The 22,026-nt window shown below is 38.7% G+C and overlaps 1 protein-coding gene across 1 annotated transcript in view; it reads right to left on the bottom strand.

The window, feature by feature from the left end:
* RFX7 (regulatory factor X7) overlaps nucleotides 1-22,026 on the bottom strand; it is a 123,649-nt gene that overhangs the window by 44,532 nt on the left and 57,091 nt on the right. Inside the window, exon 2 of the mRNA XM_004374595.3 lies at nucleotides 19,948-19,981. Within this exon, the coding sequence (XP_004374652.1) occupies nucleotides 19,948-19,981 (34 nt within the window). The remainder of the gene's footprint in view (nucleotides 1-19,947; nucleotides 19,982-22,026) is intronic.

A 22,026-nucleotide genomic window follows, 5' to 3' on the forward strand; every position in this document is an offset into this window, starting at 1 on the left:
ATAACTCATAAAAATTTTCTGAGCATTAAATGAAATAATTTATAAAGTATTTGTATGATAGGTATTACTATTACATAAATGCTATTATTCTGAAATATACAATTGCTTAAAATCAGGTCTTTGGCAGAAAAGACTTTATAATTCAAATTCTATCAAGCACAGAATTTTTTACTTGAAAAATTAAGTTATCTTTATCTTAAGAAATTCAGGAAATATTTAGCCACTAACCCAGGAGGTATACCACAAGAGCAGGGCTCTGCGACTTTCTCTTTAAGCACCAGACGGGGCTACAAGTTACTGAAGACAATGTCCAGCAGCACAGGTTTTCCTCAGGGTGACTGCAAGGACGCAGTCGAAGTTAGAAACTATTTCTGACAATTAGTTTTACGACTAGAGAGAAAGAAATCAATTAATCTAAACAGATTAGGTCAGATTGGGCTTGGTACAAACTGTCTAACTTTCCTCTTATCTTCTGTCATAAAAAAATAGCTGAAACGACAGTTAATTTTTGATGTCCCTGCTTGTCTGCTCAGGACAGCTGCTCCTGAACTGTCAACACCGAGCAGACGGATCACAAAGAACCAGGCAGAACTCCGAATGTCTTACCACCACAGCTTGAAGACGTTCAAGCAGGTGTAAGGAAGTACGTTCCCACTGTTTACTGGCGTAGAACACATTAGAAAGCCAGAAGAAATCTCCTGTTTTCAGGGGTCTTCCTTGAAAATGTGAAGTATTGGGTGTGCTCCACAACTTCCTGAAGGTTAATAAAGAGTGACTTCTCAGACTTTAAATCAATTTCTCTGTAGTGATGTTTCCTGATACGAGAATCTTCCCTCTCAGGTCTAATTCAGGTTTTTACAAGGTCACAAAGCTGGAGAAGGGCTGAGCTTACAAAGACCTTAAGAATTAAGGACTTACTTGAGGAGCTTTCATGCAAATCCTTGATGGTGAAATCATTATCTTTATTTCCAGAAGCAGAAACTCTACTGTTGAGACTTATAAACACCTTTCAAATACGTGGCCAGGTTGCCAATGACTGAGTTGAGGGAAGATGACCAATCTTCAGAGTATCACATCCATTACTAGTCGGTCAAATTTTACTTTTCACACTAGTACCAGAAAAAGCTGCTGCTGCTGCTTTTTTTATTTTTAAAAACATTTTAATTTTATTTAGAATAGTCAGTTTAAAATCCAGAAACCTAAATTATCCAGTTTAACTGTTTCTTCAGTTAAGTTACCATGTATGCAGGGAAAATACATACACTGATAGGATAAATTATGCTTAAATTTGTCTGCCCTTGATTTTGTGAAACAAAATTTAAAAAAAAAAAAAATCCTAATTTTTTTTCCTCAGGTGAATTCAGGAGCCCAGTTAGTAAAAGGCCTCTTTCTTCGGCATCACTTACAGAAGGACCATTAAGAAGAAAGTAGAACCTTATTCTGTAGCCTTTTTTAATTTATGGAAACAACATACCTGATTTTATATTCTCTCAGGCCCCAGCAATTGGGAAAGCTGTCCTTCCACAGGACTGAACAGGGAAGACACAGAAAAAGGTCAAGGTTTGAGGAATCTATTTTTCCAGTCTTACTGCTTAGAATTCTTAATTTTCAGTTTCCTAGCTTGCTGTGAGAACCATGAAAGGGGGTGATTTTCTTTGAGGGCTACCTACTATAAACAATGTTAAAAGGAAAATGTTTTTCTATTCTCAGTTCTAGAAAACATACACAGGGAGAGTAATTTTTATTGTACTGTATTACTGTGAGGATTTACCCTTCTATCCATAAACCTGCTGAATCAGATGTAAAATGAAAACAGTCTGACCTTCTGTTGGACATGTTCTGCCCTAAGATGAGGAATGTGATCTGAGGCAACTGGCAAAGACTCCAGTTACTAGGAGACACCTAAGGGAAGTGACGCAAAAGACAAGCCAACTTCTGCAACCCCAAAGTCCGTTTCTCACTCTTCCTTCTTCCTGATTCTGCTGAGTGACCTCGAGAATTCATGGTCACATGAAAACAATCAAAAAACCCCATTCAACTTGCCTGAACTATAATCAGGCCTAAAGAAATCCTGACAACAAGAAGTCCTAAGGGTTACAATGTAAGCACTAGCAAATTCACACTCCAAGTAGATATATGAGAGCTTTCTGAGCAGATTCTGTGTATATTAGGAAGGTTCTGTACATAAAATTAGAATAGAATTAAATTACAAAAGAAAAAAATTAAAGAGGACTTTATTTAATTTACTATTAGGACACTAACTGTATCTAAAGAGTATGGTCATTTTTGAAAGCAAGGTCATGGAAGCTCCGTAGATACATCCAAACTCCCTGAGGGACCAAACTACTGGGCTGAGAGCTGTGGGGACCATGGTCTCGAGGAACATCTAGCTCAACTAGCATAACACAGTTTATAAAGAAAATGTTCTACACTCTACTTTGGTGAATAGTGTCTGGGGTTTTAAAAGCTTGAGAGTGGCCATCTAAGATACTCCAGTGGTCCCACACTGTCTGGAGCAAGGGAGAATGAAGAAAACCAAAGATACAAAGGAAAGATTAGTTCAAAGGACTAATGGACCATAAGTACCCCAGCCTCCACCAGACGGAGTCCAGCACAACTAGATAGTGCCCCGCTACCGTCACCAATTTCTCTGACATGGATCACAACCCAATCAAAATATGGACAAAGAACTTCCATAAACATTTCTCCAAAAAAAGATATAAAAATAGCCAACCAACACCACCTGAAAAAATGGTCAATATCATTGGTCATTAGGGAAATGCAAATAAAAACCACAGTGAGATACCACTTCACGCCCACTAGGATAGCTACGATAAAGAAGGAAAACAGGTACTGGGGCAAGGATGTGGAGAAACTGGATCCCCATCCACTCCTGACGGGAATGTAAAATGGTGCAGCTGCTACGAAAACAGTTTGGCAGTTCCTCAAAGAGTTAAACATGAAATTACCATATGACCTAGCAATTCCACTCCTGGGTATATGCCTGAAATACTGAAAGTGGGAAGGCAAGCAGATATTTGGTACACCAATGTTCACGGCAGCACTCTTTGAAAACAACATGTGGTATATACATACAATGGAACACTTAAAACATTAAACAAAACACTGAACCAGCGGCTGTGGAGTCAGTTCTGATTCAGTGTGACCCCATGTGTGTCAGAGTAGAACTGCGCTCCATAAGGTTTTTAATGGCTCACTTTTTGGAAGTAGATCACCAAGCCTTTCTTCTGAGTCATCTCTGGGTAGACTCGAACCTCCAACCTTCTGGTCTGCAGCTGCGCATGTTAACCATTTGCACCATTCAGAGATGCTGTTAAAGGACTTCCACATGCGGCCACATGGAGTGTATGATACTAGAGTCGTTTTCCCAGCTTAACCCTTTCAGGCACAGTGGCACATACAGCAACCATGTACTTTTTCAGCCTTTGGGGTTTATCGGGGAGCTGCTGTACCACTGACAGTGCATGCTGCCGCAAAGCAGGGCCTTTAACAATGTTTGAAATCAAAGACAGAGCCATGTGCCGCAAATTACTGTTTTTACAGCGTATTGTATGAGGTGTCTCGATTTCTGGTAGGAAAAAATAGAAACTTTGAAAATTTTTATATGTTACACGTACATACCAACAGACTCCAGTGGGGACTTTGGGGTGCAATTAGTGGTACTCCATATGTAGCACTAAACACTTAGGGTAGGCTTGTGGGAGGGAACAAGAAAAAAGAAATCCATACTAGCTACCAAAAATTCAGACATACTCAGTGATTCAGCCTGCTTCCATTAATGAAAACATATGGTATCAACACAAATTTCAAAGTGGAAAATTGGGTCATCAAAGGGTTAAATGACTAAAACCTGAACAAAAACTAGAGAACTGTTTCCCGAAACCAGACAGCAAAGAGCTCAGAATTGTTGTACCTGAGAAAAGAGAAGCAAAGGAGCCGATTCCTATGTTTAGCCTGGCTTTCCATCTGAAGGCAACGTTTGGACTGTGGGACTAGGAGGGGGGAGATAAGCAGATCATGGCAGTACTGCTGAGCTGAAGAGACAGAGATCAGTGATTGAGGAGGCAAAGCACCAAATGGAAGGAAGATAAAGGTCTTCAAAATCTATATAAATCCCTATGTTGACGTGGAGTCTACTGATAAATACTAAACTGTGTATGTGTAAACTAAAACTCATGGGGCTGGGCAAAGAACTACCAGGAAGGTGTGACCAGCTGGGAGATGCTCCAGCTCTAACAGACAGCTGGAGTTCTCAGTGAACACTCGAGAATGCAGTATAGACACCAGAGGGGTAACACTTTAGTATTGAAGCTGAATCAGCTCTAGAGTAAATGCCGTTCTAGACCTGCTCCAACAAAGCTTGAAAACAAGCCTCAAAAGAATCAAACTAATCTACAAGTAATATAAATGTCTACTAAAACAGATAATACACACACCAAAAAAAAGAAAAGAAAATTCACAATGTCCACACCTAAAAAAAATTACAAGATATGCAAAGAAACCAAAACATAACCCGTAACTGCAACAAAATCAGTAAATAAAAACAGATTAAAACATGACAGAAATAACAGGATTAGCAAACAAGGATTTAAAAACAGGTACTATAAATATGTGCAAGGATTAAAGGGAAAATGTACATAATGAGAAAACAAATGGAGGACATTAAAAAAGAACCAAATACAACTTCCGGAACTGAGAAAATACAATATCTAAAACAGAAAATTCACTGAACAGGATTTACAGCAGTTTAGACACTTTAGAAGAAAAAAACTAGGAAATGTGATAATATAGACATATAAATTATCCAAAATGAAGCTAAAGTGAGGGGGGGGAAAAAAAAAAACTAAACATACATTCAGTGACCTGTGGGGCTATAGTGAATATAACATATGCATAATTTGAGTCCCAGGATGAGAAGGGTCTTAGAGAAACAATGGCTGGAAAATTTCAAAATTTCATGAAAAAATTAAACCCACAGATTCAAGGAAGTTCAATGAACCATAAACAGGATAAAAACAAAGAAAATGATACCAAGGCTATCAATCACAATGCTGAAAACCACTAATAAAGAAAAAAAGGATCTTTTTTAAAAAGCTATAGGAAAAAAAGGGACATATCAACCACAGGGACAAGACAAGAATGACAACTAACATCTCAAAACAGACTGTGCAAGCCAGGAGACAATGGGTCATCGGCACTAAAGTGCCGAAAGAGATCAAAACTGTCTCACTACAACTCTACACCCAGTAAAGACACCCTTTGTAAATGAAGGGGTACTGACCACCTTTTTCAGAGAGAATAAAGCAACAGAATTAACTGACAGCAGACCTACACTACAAGAAAAGCAGCAAAATGGTATATACGCACGCAACCATACAGGTAATCGTAAGACAGAAACTGTCAGGCTGGATAAGAGAGGCACAACTATATGATGCTACCAAAAAAACCATGCTGTAATAGAGAAAGACACAGATTTTTAAAAGTGAAAAGACAGACCATGTAAACAAACACCAATTATAAAAAGCTGGAGAGGCTATATGACTATCAGACAAAGTGGACTTCAAAGCAAAGACTACCAGAGATTAAAAATGGACATACTATGATAATTAAAAAAAAATCCACAATCTGAACTGGGAGATTTTAAAATACATCTCCCAGTAATTAAAATAACAAGAAGAAAATCAGAAAAGATGCTTTGAAAAACAATGACAACCAGTCAGAACTAAATGACATATAGAGAACACTCCATCCAGTGGCAGCAGAATACACCATATTTTCAAGTACACATGAAACATTCACCAAGATATACCACAAAACAAATTTCAATAAATGTCCGACTATTTGCAAACTGATCAGCATGCATCTATATATTCCATGGATTAAAAAAGAAATTAGAATGGAAAACAGGAAACAATTATGTGATAATGTAAATGCAACAAAATTCACGGGGTGCAGGTAAACCAGAGCTTAGAGGAAAATTTGTAGCTTTAAATGTATACAGTAATAAAGAAAAAAAGGTTTAACACCAATGATTTAAGCTTCTATGTTAAAGAGCTAGAAACAGGAAAAAAACCAAACCTGTTGCCGTCAAGTCGATTTTGACTCATAGCAACCCTATAGGACAGACTAGAACTGCCCCATAGGGTTTCCATGGAGCAGCTGGTATAACTGAACTGCTGACCTTTTGGTCAGCAGCCACAGCTAATCATAGCTTTTAACCACTACACCACCAGGGCTCCAGAAAAAGAAAAGTGACTTAAAAATCAAGGTAAGCAAAAAGAAGAATATAAATTAGAGCAGAAATAAAATGGGAAATCAATGAGATAAAATCAATGAAGCAAATATTTGATTTTTACGGGACTGTCTAACTAGAATTCTAGTTATTAAACTTCCATCTAAACAAGGAAAAGGGAGAAGATACAAATGACCATATCAAGCAGGAGTGATTGCTATAGACATTTCATATATTAAAGGACAATAAGGGAATATTGCAAGCAACTTTACACCAATAAACCTAGTAATATAGCAGAAATGAACAAATTCCTTGAAAGACAAATTACCAAACCTGCAACAAGAAGAAACAGAAGAATTAAAGAGACTTATAACAATTAAAGGGGTCCAAGTGGTGCAAATGGTTAAGGGTGGGCTACTAATGGAAACATTTCGAGAGGTGCCTTGAAAAAAGGTCTGGTGATCTACTTTCAAAAGATCACAGCCATTGAAAACCCTATGGAGTGCTGCTGTATTCTGAAACACACGGGGTTGCCAAGAGTCAGAATCAACTCAATGGCAACTGGTTTTCTTGGTTTATAACAAACTATGTTCATAATTAAAAATACTCAATAGCCCTATAACAAAGAAATTGAATTTGTAACTAAAATTTCTCCCACATATGGTTTCACTGGTGAGACCTATAAAACGTTCTAAGAAGAAGTAATACTATTTTAAAACATATTCCTTCAGAAAACAGAGGATGAAAAAACACTTCCAAACTCATTATATGAGGCCAGCATTACCAAGACATAAAAAAGACAATTACATGAAGAAGAAAGACAAAAAAAAAACCAGCAAGGACGGTTCAAAGAATACTACAAAATACTGCTAACAAAAAGTGAAGAAGATCTAAACAAATGGAGAAATATTCCACATTCACAGATCATACAACTCCATTTTGTTTAGATGACAATTCTCCCAAAACTGATTATTCAACGTCATTACTATCAAAATTCTGGCAAGCTTATTAGTAGATGCTGATAAGCTAACTTAAATATTTAAAAGGAAATGCAAAGGATTGAAAATAACCAAATTAAGTTTGAAAAAAGATCAAAGTAGAAGGACATACACTACCTGACTTTCAAATTTTCTACAAAGCTATAGTAAAATGAAGACCCTAGTAATGGTTTAAGGATAAATGTACAAATCAATAGAACAGAAATGGAATGCCTAGAAATAAACCCTTAAATTTATGGTCAATTGATTTTTGCAAAAAGTGCCAAGGGAACTCAGCGTGCAAAAGAACAGTCTTTTCAACTAATGGTGCTGGGACAACTGGGTATCTATGTATGTGGGGAGAGGGAGAGGGAAAGAAGAGAATTTTGATCCTTGCACGCACACCACCTACCCACATGTAAGAGCTGAAACTGTAAAACTTCTCAAGACAGCACAGAAGAAAATCTTTGTGATCTTGGGTTAGGCAAAGATTTTTGTGACATGACACCAAAATCGTAACTGATGAGAGAAAAAAAATTGATAAAATAGACTTCATAAAAATGACAAACGTTTGTTCTTCACTGACATCATTAAGAAAATAAAAAGGCAAGTCCTAGACTGAGAGAAAATATTTGGAAATTACACATCTGATAAAGGAGCTGTACCCAAAACATGTGAAAACTCAATAGAAAGATAAACAACCCAATTAAAAAATGGACAACAGATCTGAATAGAATTTTCACTAAAGAAGAGATAAAGACGGGTAACAGGCTCACGAAAAGATACTCAACATCATTAGTTATGAAGGAAATGCAAACTAAAACCACAATGAGATAGCACTGCTTACCCAGTAGAATGTCGATAACCAGAAAGACCAAAAATATGATGCTAAATGAAAGAAACCAGACACAAAAGACTATATATGTTTCCATTTATAAGAAATGTCCAGAAAAGGCAAATTTATAGACACAAAGTAGATTAGTGGTTGCCTATAGCTACAGGGCAGGAATGAGTATTAACTGTAAATGGGCATGTGGATCCTGCTGGGGGATGAAAATGTTCTAAAACTGATTTATGGTTATACCACTCACTAAATTTACTAAAAATCACTAAATTGTACATTTGAATGGTTGAATTTCGTGATGTGTAAAATACACCTCAATAAAGCTGTTTAAAAGGAAAGAAAAAGAAACAAACTAAGACTTGCTACAAAATGGATGAACCTCAAAAGCATTGTGCTAAGTGAAGAATCCCTATACAAACGGTCACATGTTGTATTATTCCATGTAAATGCAATTTCCAGAGAAGAAAAATCTATGAAGAGAGGAAGCAGATCGGTAGTTGCCTGGGACTGGTGTTCCCAAACAAGAAACAAAGAGGGAGGGCATCTAAGATGGCAGCAGGGAAGGAGAAAACACAGGGAAAAGAGATGTTACAGAGGCAGAATTAACAGAACTTGAGAACTGAAAGGTCTATGGAGCAGCAAAGGGGAGTGTCTTAGTCATCTAGTGCTGCTCCAACAGAAATACCACAAGTGGATGGCTTCACAGTCCAGTAGGCTACAAGTCCAAATTCAGGGCATCAGCTCCAGGGGAATGCTTTCTCCATCGGCTCTGGAGGAAAGTCCATGTCATCAGTCTTCCTTTGGTCTGGGAGCTTCTCTGCGCAGGAACCTCAGGTCCAAAGGACGCGCTCTGCTCCCAGCACTGCTTTCTTGGTGGTATGAGGTTCCCAGGTATCTCTGCTCGCTTCTCTCTTTTATATCTCAAAAGAGATTGCATTAAGACACTAATCTTGTCAACCTCATCAATATAAACTCATCACAGTGATAGAATTTACAACACATGAGGAGATCACATATAATCTCATCATAGTGGTAGAGTTTACAACACATAAGGACATGACATCAGATAACACAATCATACAATACTGGGAATCATGACCTAGCCAAGTTGCTACACACATTTTTTGGGGGACACAATTCAATCCATGACAGGGAGGAAAGTGTCAGAGATGACTCCAGGGTATTAAGCCTGAGTGACTGCAGTGCCATTAACAGAAAGAAGGACACTGGAGGAGATTTTATTTATTTTTTATTGTAGTTTAGATGAAGGTTTACAGAACAAATAGTTTCTCATTGAACAGTTAGTACACATATTGTTTTATGACATGGGTTAACAACCCCACAACATGTCAACACTGTGAAGAAGGAGCAGATTTAATGGAGTTTAGTTTTGAGATACTAGAGTTTAAAAAAAGAAAAAAAAAAAGGAGTCCTGGTGGCGCAGTGGTTAAGCACTCAGCTGCTAACCGAAAGGTTGGCGGTTCGAACCCACCAGCCACTCTGCAGGAGAAAGATGTGGCAGTCAGCTTCCTTAATGATTACAGCCTTGGAAACCCTATGCAGTTCTACTCTGTCCTATACGGTTGCTATGAGTCGGAATTGACTTGACAGCAATAGGTAGAATTAAAAAGAACAATGGATACAAAATCAAAAGTCCTGGGTTCAGGCTATGGCTCTGTAACTCAGAGCTGAGATTAGATTAGATATATAACAATATTTTTTATAAAAATATATATATTAATATTTTACAAACATTTCATAAATACCCTCCTGTTTTCTCTGCAGTGGGTAAGTTTCCACTCATCAAGAGCAATCGCATCTATAAAACTTCCTGATTCTCCCAGGCATTTAGTTGCTCATTATCTATAATTAAATACTTAACATACAGTGTTGACCACACGTTAATGAATACTATATTTTCTTTCATTATCAGATCTGTCAGATCAGTTGTTACCTTAGAAAACATGATCATTGCATTCTCTTTATTACTGATTATCTGCCATACAGCTTCATTTACCTATCTTCTCTCTTCTACTAACCAGTGAGCTACATGAGAGTGTAGTTAGCTGATGAGATTAGCACTCCTAGTGCTAAAGGTGTTATTGAAATAAAATAACACCTATTAGAGGTCTTTTAATAAATTTGAAATAATCTAAAGAATAACACTCAAAACTGTTATGTAGTAAGGCTTCCCAATCCACACTGTTAACTTTTATTAGCTGTCACTTTTAACTTTTATTAGCTGTCACATAGAACACTTACATCAACCCAGTTAAAAAGTTTTACATTTATTTCCACTCTAATCTTTATTATTTCTTCCCTTTTGCTTGATTTGGTTTAGTTGGTTCTTCTTCTAGTTTCTTAAGGTTGAAGGTTAGTTATTGACTTCAAATTTTTCTTCTTTTTAAATACAGACTTTTATAGCTATAAATTTCCCTCTAAGCACTGCTGTGGCTGCATCTCTTAATTTTTGGTATGTTGTATTTTTGTTTTAATTCATCTCCAAGTATTTTCTAATTTCCCTTGTGATTTGTTTTTAACCCATTGGTTATTTAGGAGTATGCTATTTGATTTCACATATCTGTAAATTTTCCAAATTTCTTTTGTTATTGGTTCCTAATTTAATTCCACTGTGGTCAGAGAACATTCTTTGTATGATTTCAATTCTTTTAAATCTACTGAGGCTTGTTTTATGGCCTAGCATATGGGTCTATTCTGGAGAATGTTCCATGTATACTTGAGAAGAATATATAAGCTGATGTTGCTGGTTGGAGTATTCTATAGATGTCTGTACTACGTCTTTTAATAGCAAAATACTAAAATTCATTATAAAATATTGAGCTAATTTGGGTAATATAAATGTTCTTTAAAAATGAGTAACATGCGAAGATAAACCTGAAGCCAATAATATAGCTAAAACACGTGTTTAAGTATTATCAAGAAAACGTATACATACACAGTGTGTATAACATACACACACACACACTTTTACAAATATGTATTCCTATTCATCCTACAAAGAAGCCCTGGTGGCACAGTGGTTAAAGTGCTCAGTTGCCAACCGAAAGGCTAATGGTTCAAACCTGCCTGCTGCTCCATGGGAGAAACTTGTAGCAGCATGCTTCCGTAAAAGATTACAGCCTTGGAAACCCTATGGGGCAGTTAGACTCTGTCCTATAGGGTTACTTTGAGCTGGAATCGATTCAATGGCAATGGGTTTGTTTTTTTGGTTTACTTATCCTACAGTCTTTCCCTAATAATCTCAGTCAGTCCCATGACTTTTAATACTATATGATAATTACACAAATTTGCATTTCTGGCACTGACCCTCCCACTAAGCTTCAGATTCTTGTCTATGCCAACTCGACACCTCACTTGATGTCTAAAGGCAATACACTTAACATCACACAACCTTGGTTTTCTTCTCAAAGCTACTCCTCTTCCAGTCTTCTACGTTTCAGCGCATGGAAGTCCCAACAAATGAGCTGCTTAACCAAACCCGAGGAGTTATCCTTGACTCCTCTTTGTTTCTTCCTCCAAATTCAATCCGTCAACAAGGCCTACTAGCTTTAGATCCAAAATATACCTTGATTCCATCTACTTGTTTCTCTCTTCCATTACCATCATCTGAGCAAGAGTCTTGAATTCTCGTTTGGACCACGACAACAGCCTACTTTTTCTTCTTCCACTCTTTCCTCCCTACAATCCATCCTTCCAAAAACCGTGAAAAATTTTAGAAAATTAAATCATATCATTCTCCTGGTTAAAACCTTCTAATTGGCTTTCCATTACAAAGAAGGAAATCCATACTACCTTGCCATGGCTATATATACCTTAAATAAATTGAACCTGCCTGAACTTTTCTCCTACTATTCTCTCCTTCCTTCCCTAAGTTCCAGAACACTGGGCTCTTTGCATCCTTCAGATACCCTAAACTCATTCTGCTTCAGAACCTTTCCACTTACTGTTCCCTCTGCCTAGTCTGTGCTGCCAGCAGATCATCACACTTGGCTGCTTATTATTACTGAAGTCTCTGTTCAAATGTCATCTCTCCAGAGAGGCTTTTCCTGGCTACTCAGTCTAAAGTGCCCCCACCCACCGTCACGTGCCTCCTTTTACCTTCCCAATTTTTTAATAGCATTTATCATTATAATAAGCATTATGTTGTTGTTGTCAGCTGCCATCCAGTTGGCTGTGACTCATGGAGATCTTGTGTGTAATACAGTGAAATGCCGCCTGGTCCTTCATGCCATCTTCGTGATCGTTCGTATGTCTGAGTCCACTGTGTGGCTACTGTGTCAGTCCGTCTCATTCAGGTTTTTCCTAGTTTTTGCTGAGCTTCTACTTTACCAAACATGATGTCGTTTTCTAGCAATCGGTCTCTCCTGATGACATGTCCAAAGTAAGCAAGCCGAAGTCTCCCCATCCTCACTTGTAAGGAAACTGTGGTTGTATTTCTTCTAGGACTGACTGCACTTCTCACAGTACACTGTATATTCAATATTCATCGCCAACACCACAATTCAAATCAATCAATTCTTCTTTTTCTTCCTTCTTAATTGTCCAGATTTTGCACGCATTAGACGCAACTGAAAAGATCATGGTTTGTGTCTGACGCACCTTAATCATCAAAATGACATCTTCTAAAACTTTAAAGAGGTCTTCTGCAGCGATTTTCTCAATGTAATACACTGTTTGATATCTTGACTGCTGCTTCTGTGGCACTGATTGTTGACCAAAGTAGAAAGAAATTATTGATAATTTCAACCTTTTCTTCATTTATCATGATGCTTATCGGTCCAGCTGTGAGAACTTTTGTTTTCTTCATGTTCAGGTGTAATACATATCGAAGGCTGCAGTTTGATCTTCATCAATAAGCGCTTCAAATCATCTTCAATTTCAGCAAACAAGGTTGTGGCATCTGCATAGCGCAGGTTGTTAATGAGTCTTCCTTCAATCCTGACACCCCGTTCTTCTTCATATAGTCCAGCTTCTCAGATTATTTGCTCAGCATACAGACTGAATAAATATGGTAAAAAGATACAACCCTGCTACACACCTTTTCCAATTTTAAACCATACAGTATCCCTTTGTTCTGTTACAACAATTGCCTCTTGATCCATGTACAGGTTTCTCCATGAGCTCAATAAAGTGTTCTGGAATTCCCATTCTTCATAATATATGTGATTTGTTATAATCCACACAGTTGAACACTTTCACATAATCGACAAAACTCAGGTAACCATTTTTCTGGTATATTTTGCTTTCAGCCAAGATCCATCTGATATCAACAATAATATTCCTCCTTCTATACCCTCTTCGGAATCTGGGTTAAACTTTGGGCAGTTCCCTGGAGATGTACAGCTGCAGTTGTTTTTGAAGTATCTTCAAGAAAATTTTGCTAGCATGTGACATTAATGACACTGTTCAATAATTTCCACATTCCTTTTGATTGCTTTTCTTTGGAATGGGCACAAATATGGAGCTCTTCCAATCAGTTGGCCAGGTAGCTGTTTTACTATCTAACTCACCCAATAAAAGGTACGTTTCATGACAACAGAGATCTTAATATCTTGTTTATCACTGTATGTCCAGGGCCTAGCACAGTGGTAAAGAGCAGGTGCTCTGAAAAAATATATTAACTAAATACGTACAGGGAGCCCTGGTGGCACAGTGGTTAAAGCACTCGGCTGCCAACCAAAAGGTTAGCCATTTGAGCCCACCAGCCACTCCGCAGGAGGAAGATGTGGTAGTCTGCTTCCATAAAGATTATAGCCTTGGAAACCCTATTGGGTAGTTCTACTCTTCCCTATAGGGTTGCTATGAGTTGGAATCAACTCAATGCAGTAGGGGTTTAAGTACATACGTATACATATACATGTAAGTACATATGTATACATATATGTATGTATGTATATATATCTATTCTTGAGATGGTCTCTAAATTCAGGTGGGATACACTCAAGGTCGTATTTTGGCTCTCGTGGACTTGTTCTAATTTTCTTCAGTTTCAACCTGAACTTGCATATGAGCAACTGATGGTCTGTTCCGCATCGGTCCCTGGCCTTGTTGACTGATGATATTGAGCTTTTCCACTGTCTCTTTCCACAGATGTAGTCGATTTGGTTCCCGTTTATTCCATGTGGCGAGGTCACCGTTTATGTTGGTGAAAAAAGGTATTTGCAATGAAGAAGTCACTGGTCTTGCAAAATTCTATCATGCGATCTCCGGCATAGTTTCTATCACCAAGGCCATATTTTCCAACCAGCAATCCTTCTTCTTTGTTTCCAACTTTTGCATTCCAATCACCAGTAATTATCAATGCATCCTGACTGCATGTTCGATCAATTTCTGACTGCAGAAGCTGGTAAAAATCTTCAGTTTCTTCAACTTTGGCCTTAGTGGTTGGAGCGTCAATTTCAGTAATAGTCGTATTAACTGTCTTCCTTGTAGGCGTATGGATATTATCCTGACAGTGTTGAACTTTAGGATAGATCTTGAAATGTTCTTTTTGACGATGAATGCAATGCCATTCCTCTTCAAGTTGTCATTCCTGGCATAGTAGACCATATGATGGTCTGATTCAAAATTGCCAATACCAGTCCATTTCAGCTCACTAATGCCTAGGATATCAATGTTTATGTGTTCCATTTCATTTTTCATTTCCAATTTTCCTAGATTCATACTTCATACATTCCACGTTCCAATTATTAATGGATGTTTACAGCTGTGTCCTCTCATTTTGAGTCATGCCACATCAGCAAATGAAGGTCCCAAAAGCTTGACTCCATCCACGTCATTAAGGTTGACCCTACTCTGAGGAGACAGCTCTTCCCCAGTCACTGCAGGAATGCCCCCTCTTCCAACCTGGGGAGCTCATCTTCCGGGACTGTATCAGACAATGTTCCGCTGCTATTCATATGGTTTTCACTGGCTAATTCTTTTCAGAAGCAGACTGCTGGGTCCTTCTTCCTAGTCTGTCTTAGTCTGGAAGCTCAGCTGAAACCTGTCCACCATGGGTGACCCTGCTAATATCTGAATACCAGTGGCATAGCTTCCAGCATCACAGCAACACACAAGCCTCCACAGTACGACTAACTGACAGATACGTGGGGGTCATTAAAAAGACAGGAAAGAAAGAAAAGACCAAAATAGATGTCAGAAGAGACTCTGAAACTTGCTCTTGAACGTCAAGTAGCTAAAGCAAAAGGAAGAAATGATGAAGTAAAAGAACTGAACAAAAGATTTCAAAGGGCTGCTGGAGAAGACAAAGTAAAGTATTATAATGACACATGCAAAGAGCTGGAGATAGAAAACCAAAAGGGGAGAATGTGCTCGGCATTTCTCAAGCTGAAAGAACTGAAGACAAAATACAAGCCTCAAGTTTCAATAGTGAAGGATTCTATGGGGAAAATATTAAACGACACAGGAAGCAACAAAAGAAAATGGAAGGAACACAAAGAGTCATTGTACCAACATGAATTAGTGACGTTCAGCCATTTCAGGAGGTAGCATACGAATAGGAACCGATGGTACAAGCTGCATGGAAGGCACTGGCAAAAAACAAGGCTCCAGGAATTGACGGAACATCAATTGAGATGTTTCAACAAACAGATGCAGCACTGGAAGTGCTCACTCATCTATGCCAAGAAATGTGGAAGACAGCTACCTGGCCAACCAACTGGAACAGATCCATATTTATGCCTATTCCCAAGAAAGGTGATTAACCAAATGGCAGAAATTATCAAACAATATCATTAATATTACAAGAAAGTGAAATTTTGCTGAAAATCATTCAAAAGTGGCTGCAGCAGTATATCGACAGGGAACTGCCAGAAATTCAAGCCAGGTTTAGAAGAGGATGTGGAACCAGGGGTATCACTGCTGATGTCAGATGGATCCTGGCTGAAAGCAGAGAATACCAGAAACATGTTTACCTATGTTTTACTGACTGTGCTAAGGCATTCGACTGTGTGGATCATAACAAATTATGGATAACCTTGTGAAAAACAGGAATTCCAGAACACTTAGTTGTGCTCATGAGGATCCTGTAAATAGATCAAGAGGCAGTCCTTCGAACAGAACAAAGGGATACTGGGTGGTTTAAAGTCAGGAAAGGTAGGCATCAGGGTTGTATCCTTTCACCACACCTATTCAATCTGTATGCTGAGCAAATAATCCGAGAAGCTAGACTATATGAAGAAGAATGGGGCATCAGGATTGGAGGAAGACTCATTAACAACTTGCATTATGCAGATGACAGAACCTTACTTGCTGAAAGTGAAGAGGACTTGAAGCACTTGCTGATGAAGATCAAAGACCACAGCCTTCAGTGTGGATTACACTTCAACATAAAGAAAACAAAAATCCTCACAACTGGATCAATAAGCAACATCATGATAAACGGAGAAAATACTGAAGTTGTCAAGGATTTCATTTTCCTTGGATCCACAATCAACACGCATGGAAGCAGCAATCAAGAAATCAAAAGATGCATTACATTTGGCATATCTGCTGAAAAAGATCTCTTTAAAATGTTCAAAAGCAAAGATGTCACCCTGAAGACTAAGGTGTGCCTGATCCAAGCTATGGTATTTTCAATTGCATCCTATGCATGCGAAAGCTGGACAATGAATAACGAAGACCTAAGAAGAATTCATGCCTTTGAATTGTGGTGTTGGCGAAGAATACTGAGTATACCATGGACTGCCAAAGAAAGAGAACAAATCTGCCTTGGAAGAAGTACAACCAGAACACTCCTTACAAGTAAGGATGGCGAGACTACATCTTACACACTTTGGACACGCTGTCGGGAAGGATCAGTCCCTGGAGAAGGACATCATGCTTGGTAAAGTACAGGGTCAGCGAAAAAGAGCAAGACCCTCAACGAGATGGACTGACACACTGGCTGCAACAATGGGCTCAAACAGAACAACGATTGCGAGGATGGTGCAGGACTGGGCAGCGTTTCATTCTGTGGTACACAGGGTCACCATGAGTTGGAATCGACTCGACGGCACCTAACAACATGTGTATATACATACACACACACATACCCCTATCTTACCCTAAATAAAAACATTTCTTACCTCTTGAAAGGTTTAAAAAATCTGCAAGGGGTTCTTATTTAGTATTTTATAAATGCCATACAGTTGTGCACCACATAATGTCTGTTTGGGCAACATCCAACCATGTGTAAGTCCATGGTCGTTATTTATTTATTTTTTTAAAAAAATTTGATTCTTTATTAGAACTCTTTAAATTTGTGTTTGCAAACGTTTAACACAGGAAAGGAAAAAACTCCATCCCATCATTCCTAACCCAGTGGGTAGAAGCAGGACGTACAAGAACAGGGTTTGGACAGGGCTTCCACTTTAACCTCTGCATGGCTCCCACCCGGGTGCAGGAACTACCTTCACAGCTTGGTAACTCAGACCTGCGCAGTATCCAGAGCCTGCTGAGTGCCAGCCTCCCGGGGCAGTGTCTGGCGCCTGCTGGGGGCCAGCTTCTGGGGCAGGGCCCTTCTCTGAGCCTTGCACCCAGCATATGCAGTGATACCCGGTCAAGCTCATGATCATCTTGGCTATGTCCTTCTGGTAATAAAGCTGCCCAAATATCTAGATCTCGGTCAACCGACTCACGCAGAGAAGGGTCTGTGACACGCACCCAACGCACAGGATGTGCTCTTCCCCTGGACGGAAGAAAGCATCCACCAGCTACAACTCGAGGTGAACTCTGTATGGCATATCATATGGTGTCTGCACAACATCCAAATCACGTAACGTCCTACTTCACAGAACATATCGTGGATGTTTAGAGATGCATGACTGTATTTTGTAATTTATACCAAGCTCTCAATGAAGAAAAAAATGAGTAATCCTCCAAAGTCATCTCGGGTACTTAAAAAGATAGCAGGTGACCTTATCTAGGAAGTATGTCGTCACTTGTACTCTGGCACCCAGAAGAGGGTCTGGCACATAGTCATCACGCAATAATTAACGAGTGACAGACAAAGAATGAGACTCTTGAGAGTTGAGACAGCAAATGCTCTGGGTATGCGGAGTAGTGGGTGGAATGGAAGCACAATGTCAACCCCTCCACCCCAATTACTGCTTTCGTAGGTCCTCAGAGCACTCTTGAATATATCCTGACAAAAAACTGAGTCTCCTGAGGGCAGAGAATGTATCTTTTTTATTTTGTATTCCTTGTAAGTCTAGAGGAGACCTGGTGGCATAGTTGTTAAGAGTTCGGCTGCTAACCAAAAGGTCAGCAGTTCAAATCCACCAGCCGCTCCCTGAAAACCCTATGGGGCAGTTCTCCTCTGTCCTATAGGGTCACTATGAGTCAGAACCGATTCGACGGCACCGAACAACAACAAACAAATAGGTCTAGAACTGGCAGACAGAAGGTGTTCAATAATTGTGTGAACTGAATGCAAGAGTGTCAAATTTCTTCAGCTGTAAAAAGGGGGAACAAGATTACCTACTTCACGGGCTACTGTCAGGCAAAAAAGGAAAGGAGGAAGAGAGGGAGGACTAAGTGAAAGAAAAAAGAAGAAAAACACCCCATAATGTCCTCTTTCTCAGCTATTGGGTTAAAAAGTATGTTGTTGTGTAACGTCGAATCAATTCTGACCCATAGCGACACCACAGGACAGAGGAGAACTGCCCCATAGGATTTCCAAGGCTGTAACCCTGGTGGCGTAGTGGTGAAGAGCTACAGCTACTAACCAAAACGTCAGCAGTTCGAATCCAACAGATGTTCCTTGGAAACCCTATGGGGCAATTCTACTCTGTCCTACAGGGTCGCTATGAGTTGGAATTGACTCGACAGCAATGGGTTTGGTTTTGGTTGAATCTTTATGGAAGCAGACTACATCTTTTTCCTGCAGAGCAGCTGGTGGGTTCGAACAGCTGACCTTTCGGTTAGCAGCTCAGTGCTTTAACCACTGCACCACCAGGGCCTCTAAAAAGGTACAGAATTAATCAAGTTATTTCTCCTATGAACTACTCCTATTTATTCATGCACCTAGAGGCTAATAAGATATCACATAACCATTTTAGCACCAGATGCTAAAAAAAGTCAGCCTGACGATTTATAAATAGGAAGACCCAAACCTGAATAAGAGAAGCTCCAAAGCCACTGTTGGGAAAGAAGACTAGCTGTACTGACACTTTGGGGAATCTAACAGCACAGAGCCACTGAACCTAGAGCCTAAGGACTATCCTGTCAGCAGAGATTTCAGGAAAGAAATGAGCACTATTCCAGCAGCCCCAGCAGCTGCAAGCTCCTTCCTTCACACGTTTAAGACAAGACCTAAGTAACTACAATCTAAATTTAGACTATTATCGTTGCCTTAATTCCTAAATACTAGCCAGCCAAATATGAAAAGTATGTTTCAACAAAAACTAACCCATTAAGCATCTTAAAAGCTTTTCTTTAAACAAGTTCTTATAGTTTTTACAGATACAATCTAAATGTAAACTTCTGTTGTTGTTGCTTTACTGCCTAAAGGCTAGCGACCCAGATAGGAAAAGGATGCTACAGCAACAAAAACGAGCTCATCAAACATCTAAGAACTTTTCTTTAAACAAAGTCTCACAGAGTTATCAGAACAGAAAAGTAATCCTCTACTATGATTAAACGCTTAAGTGATCTTTTCAACAAAGGCCAGTAAATTTCAAAAACATTTGATTATCTCCAATTGCGATTGTATTGTGGATGAGTTATAGGAAAGTATTTAGAAATGGCTTATCACCATTTCCTTAAAATTGCGTTATATTTAAAATCAACATTTACTTAAGAATAATGTGTTTTATGTAGTAGTGAAAGTCTTATTACAAACGAACTCCAAAAGTGGTTATTTTACTTACCAAAATGCAGTCCACTTTAGATTGTACAGTTTTGCTAAAAGAAAAAAAAAGTTAAGTTAATAAGAATGAAAAGTTATACTGAAATATATTTGAAATATTCTAAAATACACATAGTAATTAGTTTTCCCTTCTTCCCTACTATAAAAATAATAAGGAAAACTCTTTATTAAGATTAGGCATTGTACCCTACAACTGCATCTTTCACAAAGCAAAACAAACATCTATTTCCCATTTGCTGTACTAAAAATTAAATCCTGAAGTATGATCAAAGTATTTTCTGACTTCACTGCTATAGTCAACCTACCGTTGTTACACTATAATATCACTAAAACAGATGGTTTGAATAAACAATTAAGTTTTTAACAGTATGTGAGTGCTGATGTATTTTATTATACTGAGAAAGAGGGCACAGAGTTTACAATCCATTATAATTCTTACTGTCAGCTTGCCACTCTGGATGATGATTTGCTTAACATTTAAAAGCCATCATGATGGAATATAATTTGTAGCTCTAAAGACTTGACAAAGTAGATTCTCCTCCCTCACCCCTACCCTGCCCCATGTACACACCCTCCGCTCCTGTAACAGGAACCCTACATACAAAATAATAGAGACTAATTAATATTAATTTACTTGGTAATAAATCAGAAAGGGGAGAAATCAATTTAAAAATAATTAACACAAAGCCATTCTACACCGATTTAAATGAACTTCTAAGTATAAGTGAACAGTGAAAACAACACAAATGACACCAGTATAAAATAATTTCACTGAAAGTCATTTGGATTTTGTTACAACCACAGGAACATGCAAACGCAATGAAATGCAAAATGCCCAGAGACAGTTCACATACAATCTTTAGAAGATGTTACAAACCAAATTATCTTCCCACAAAGGTCCCAGGGACAAATAAATGTAAAGGAAAGGCAGTTATCTGCCTTTCACAGCCACACCTCTAAGCTACAGAGAAAGTAAAAGTCAACATTTACACCTCATTTCAGTTAATACAATCATTAACCTCAAAACTGTACACCTAAACCTAGATTCCAACTTTCATGTTTTAAACAACAATCTACAACTGGATTAAGTTCAACTGCAAAGTTCAGAATGACTAAAAGGAACAAGAAAAGAAATCGGCACCGCTAGGTAAAACAAAGAAAGAAAAAACCAAACCCATTGCCATCCAGGCAATTCCAACTCATAGTGACCCTACAGGATAGAGTAGAACTGCCCCATAGGGTTTCCAAGGAGCAGCTGGTGGATTTGAACTGCCAGCCTTTTGGTTAGCAGCCATAGCTCTTAACCACTTCACCACCAGGGCTCCACCTCTAGGTAAAGGGGACTAAAACCCCCTTCCCGGAATCGACAGAAGATTTTCAGGGGGTTTTAATCTCCATTTGTGGTCACTCGTATAGCTTATGGTTGGCAGCTAACGTGTGCTATTTCTCTTTTCTCGACAACCCTGCAGTTTGCCAAGATAGCAGTATTCTTATTCTATCCATTAAGAACTGCTGCCAAAAGGTAATATATCCAGAATCCAACCATTTCTCACCACCTTGGTCTAAACCACAATCAAGCTCTGCTGCTATCTTTACTCCCCACCCCTGCCATGGGCTGTTCTCAACAAAACAGCCAGAGTGATCTTTTTCAAAATGTAGGTACAAAGCCTTTACCTTGGCCGACAAAGCTCTGCATTATCCAGTCCCCTGCTATCTTTCTGAGTTCGCCTCCTACTAATCTACTCCTCATCCACTCAGCTACAGCCACACTGGCCTCTATGCTGGTTTTCAAAGAACAGGGTCTTCGTGCTGGCTTTTTCCACCAGCCTCTAACTCTTCTCGTGTTCCTCACTTCCTTTACAGACAGTTCTTCCCTGACTCTCCCATATGAAATACTCCCAATCACTCGCTATTGCTCTTACACTCCGTTATTTTTCATCATCGCACTTACCACCAACCATATTATATTTTTATTAATTTGTTTACCGGCTATCTTCCTTGACTAGAATTTAAACTCCATGAGAGCAGGCTTTGTCTGTTTTGCTCACTGCTGTATTATCATCTGGTACATATTAGGTGT

This window comes from Trichechus manatus, unplaced genomic scaffold (assembly GCF_000243295.1).
Source record: "Trichechus manatus latirostris isolate Lorelei unplaced genomic scaffold, TriManLat1.0 scaffold00030, whole genome shotgun sequence".
Classification (NCBI taxonomy): Eukaryota; Metazoa; Chordata; class Mammalia; order Sirenia; family Trichechidae; genus Trichechus; species Trichechus manatus.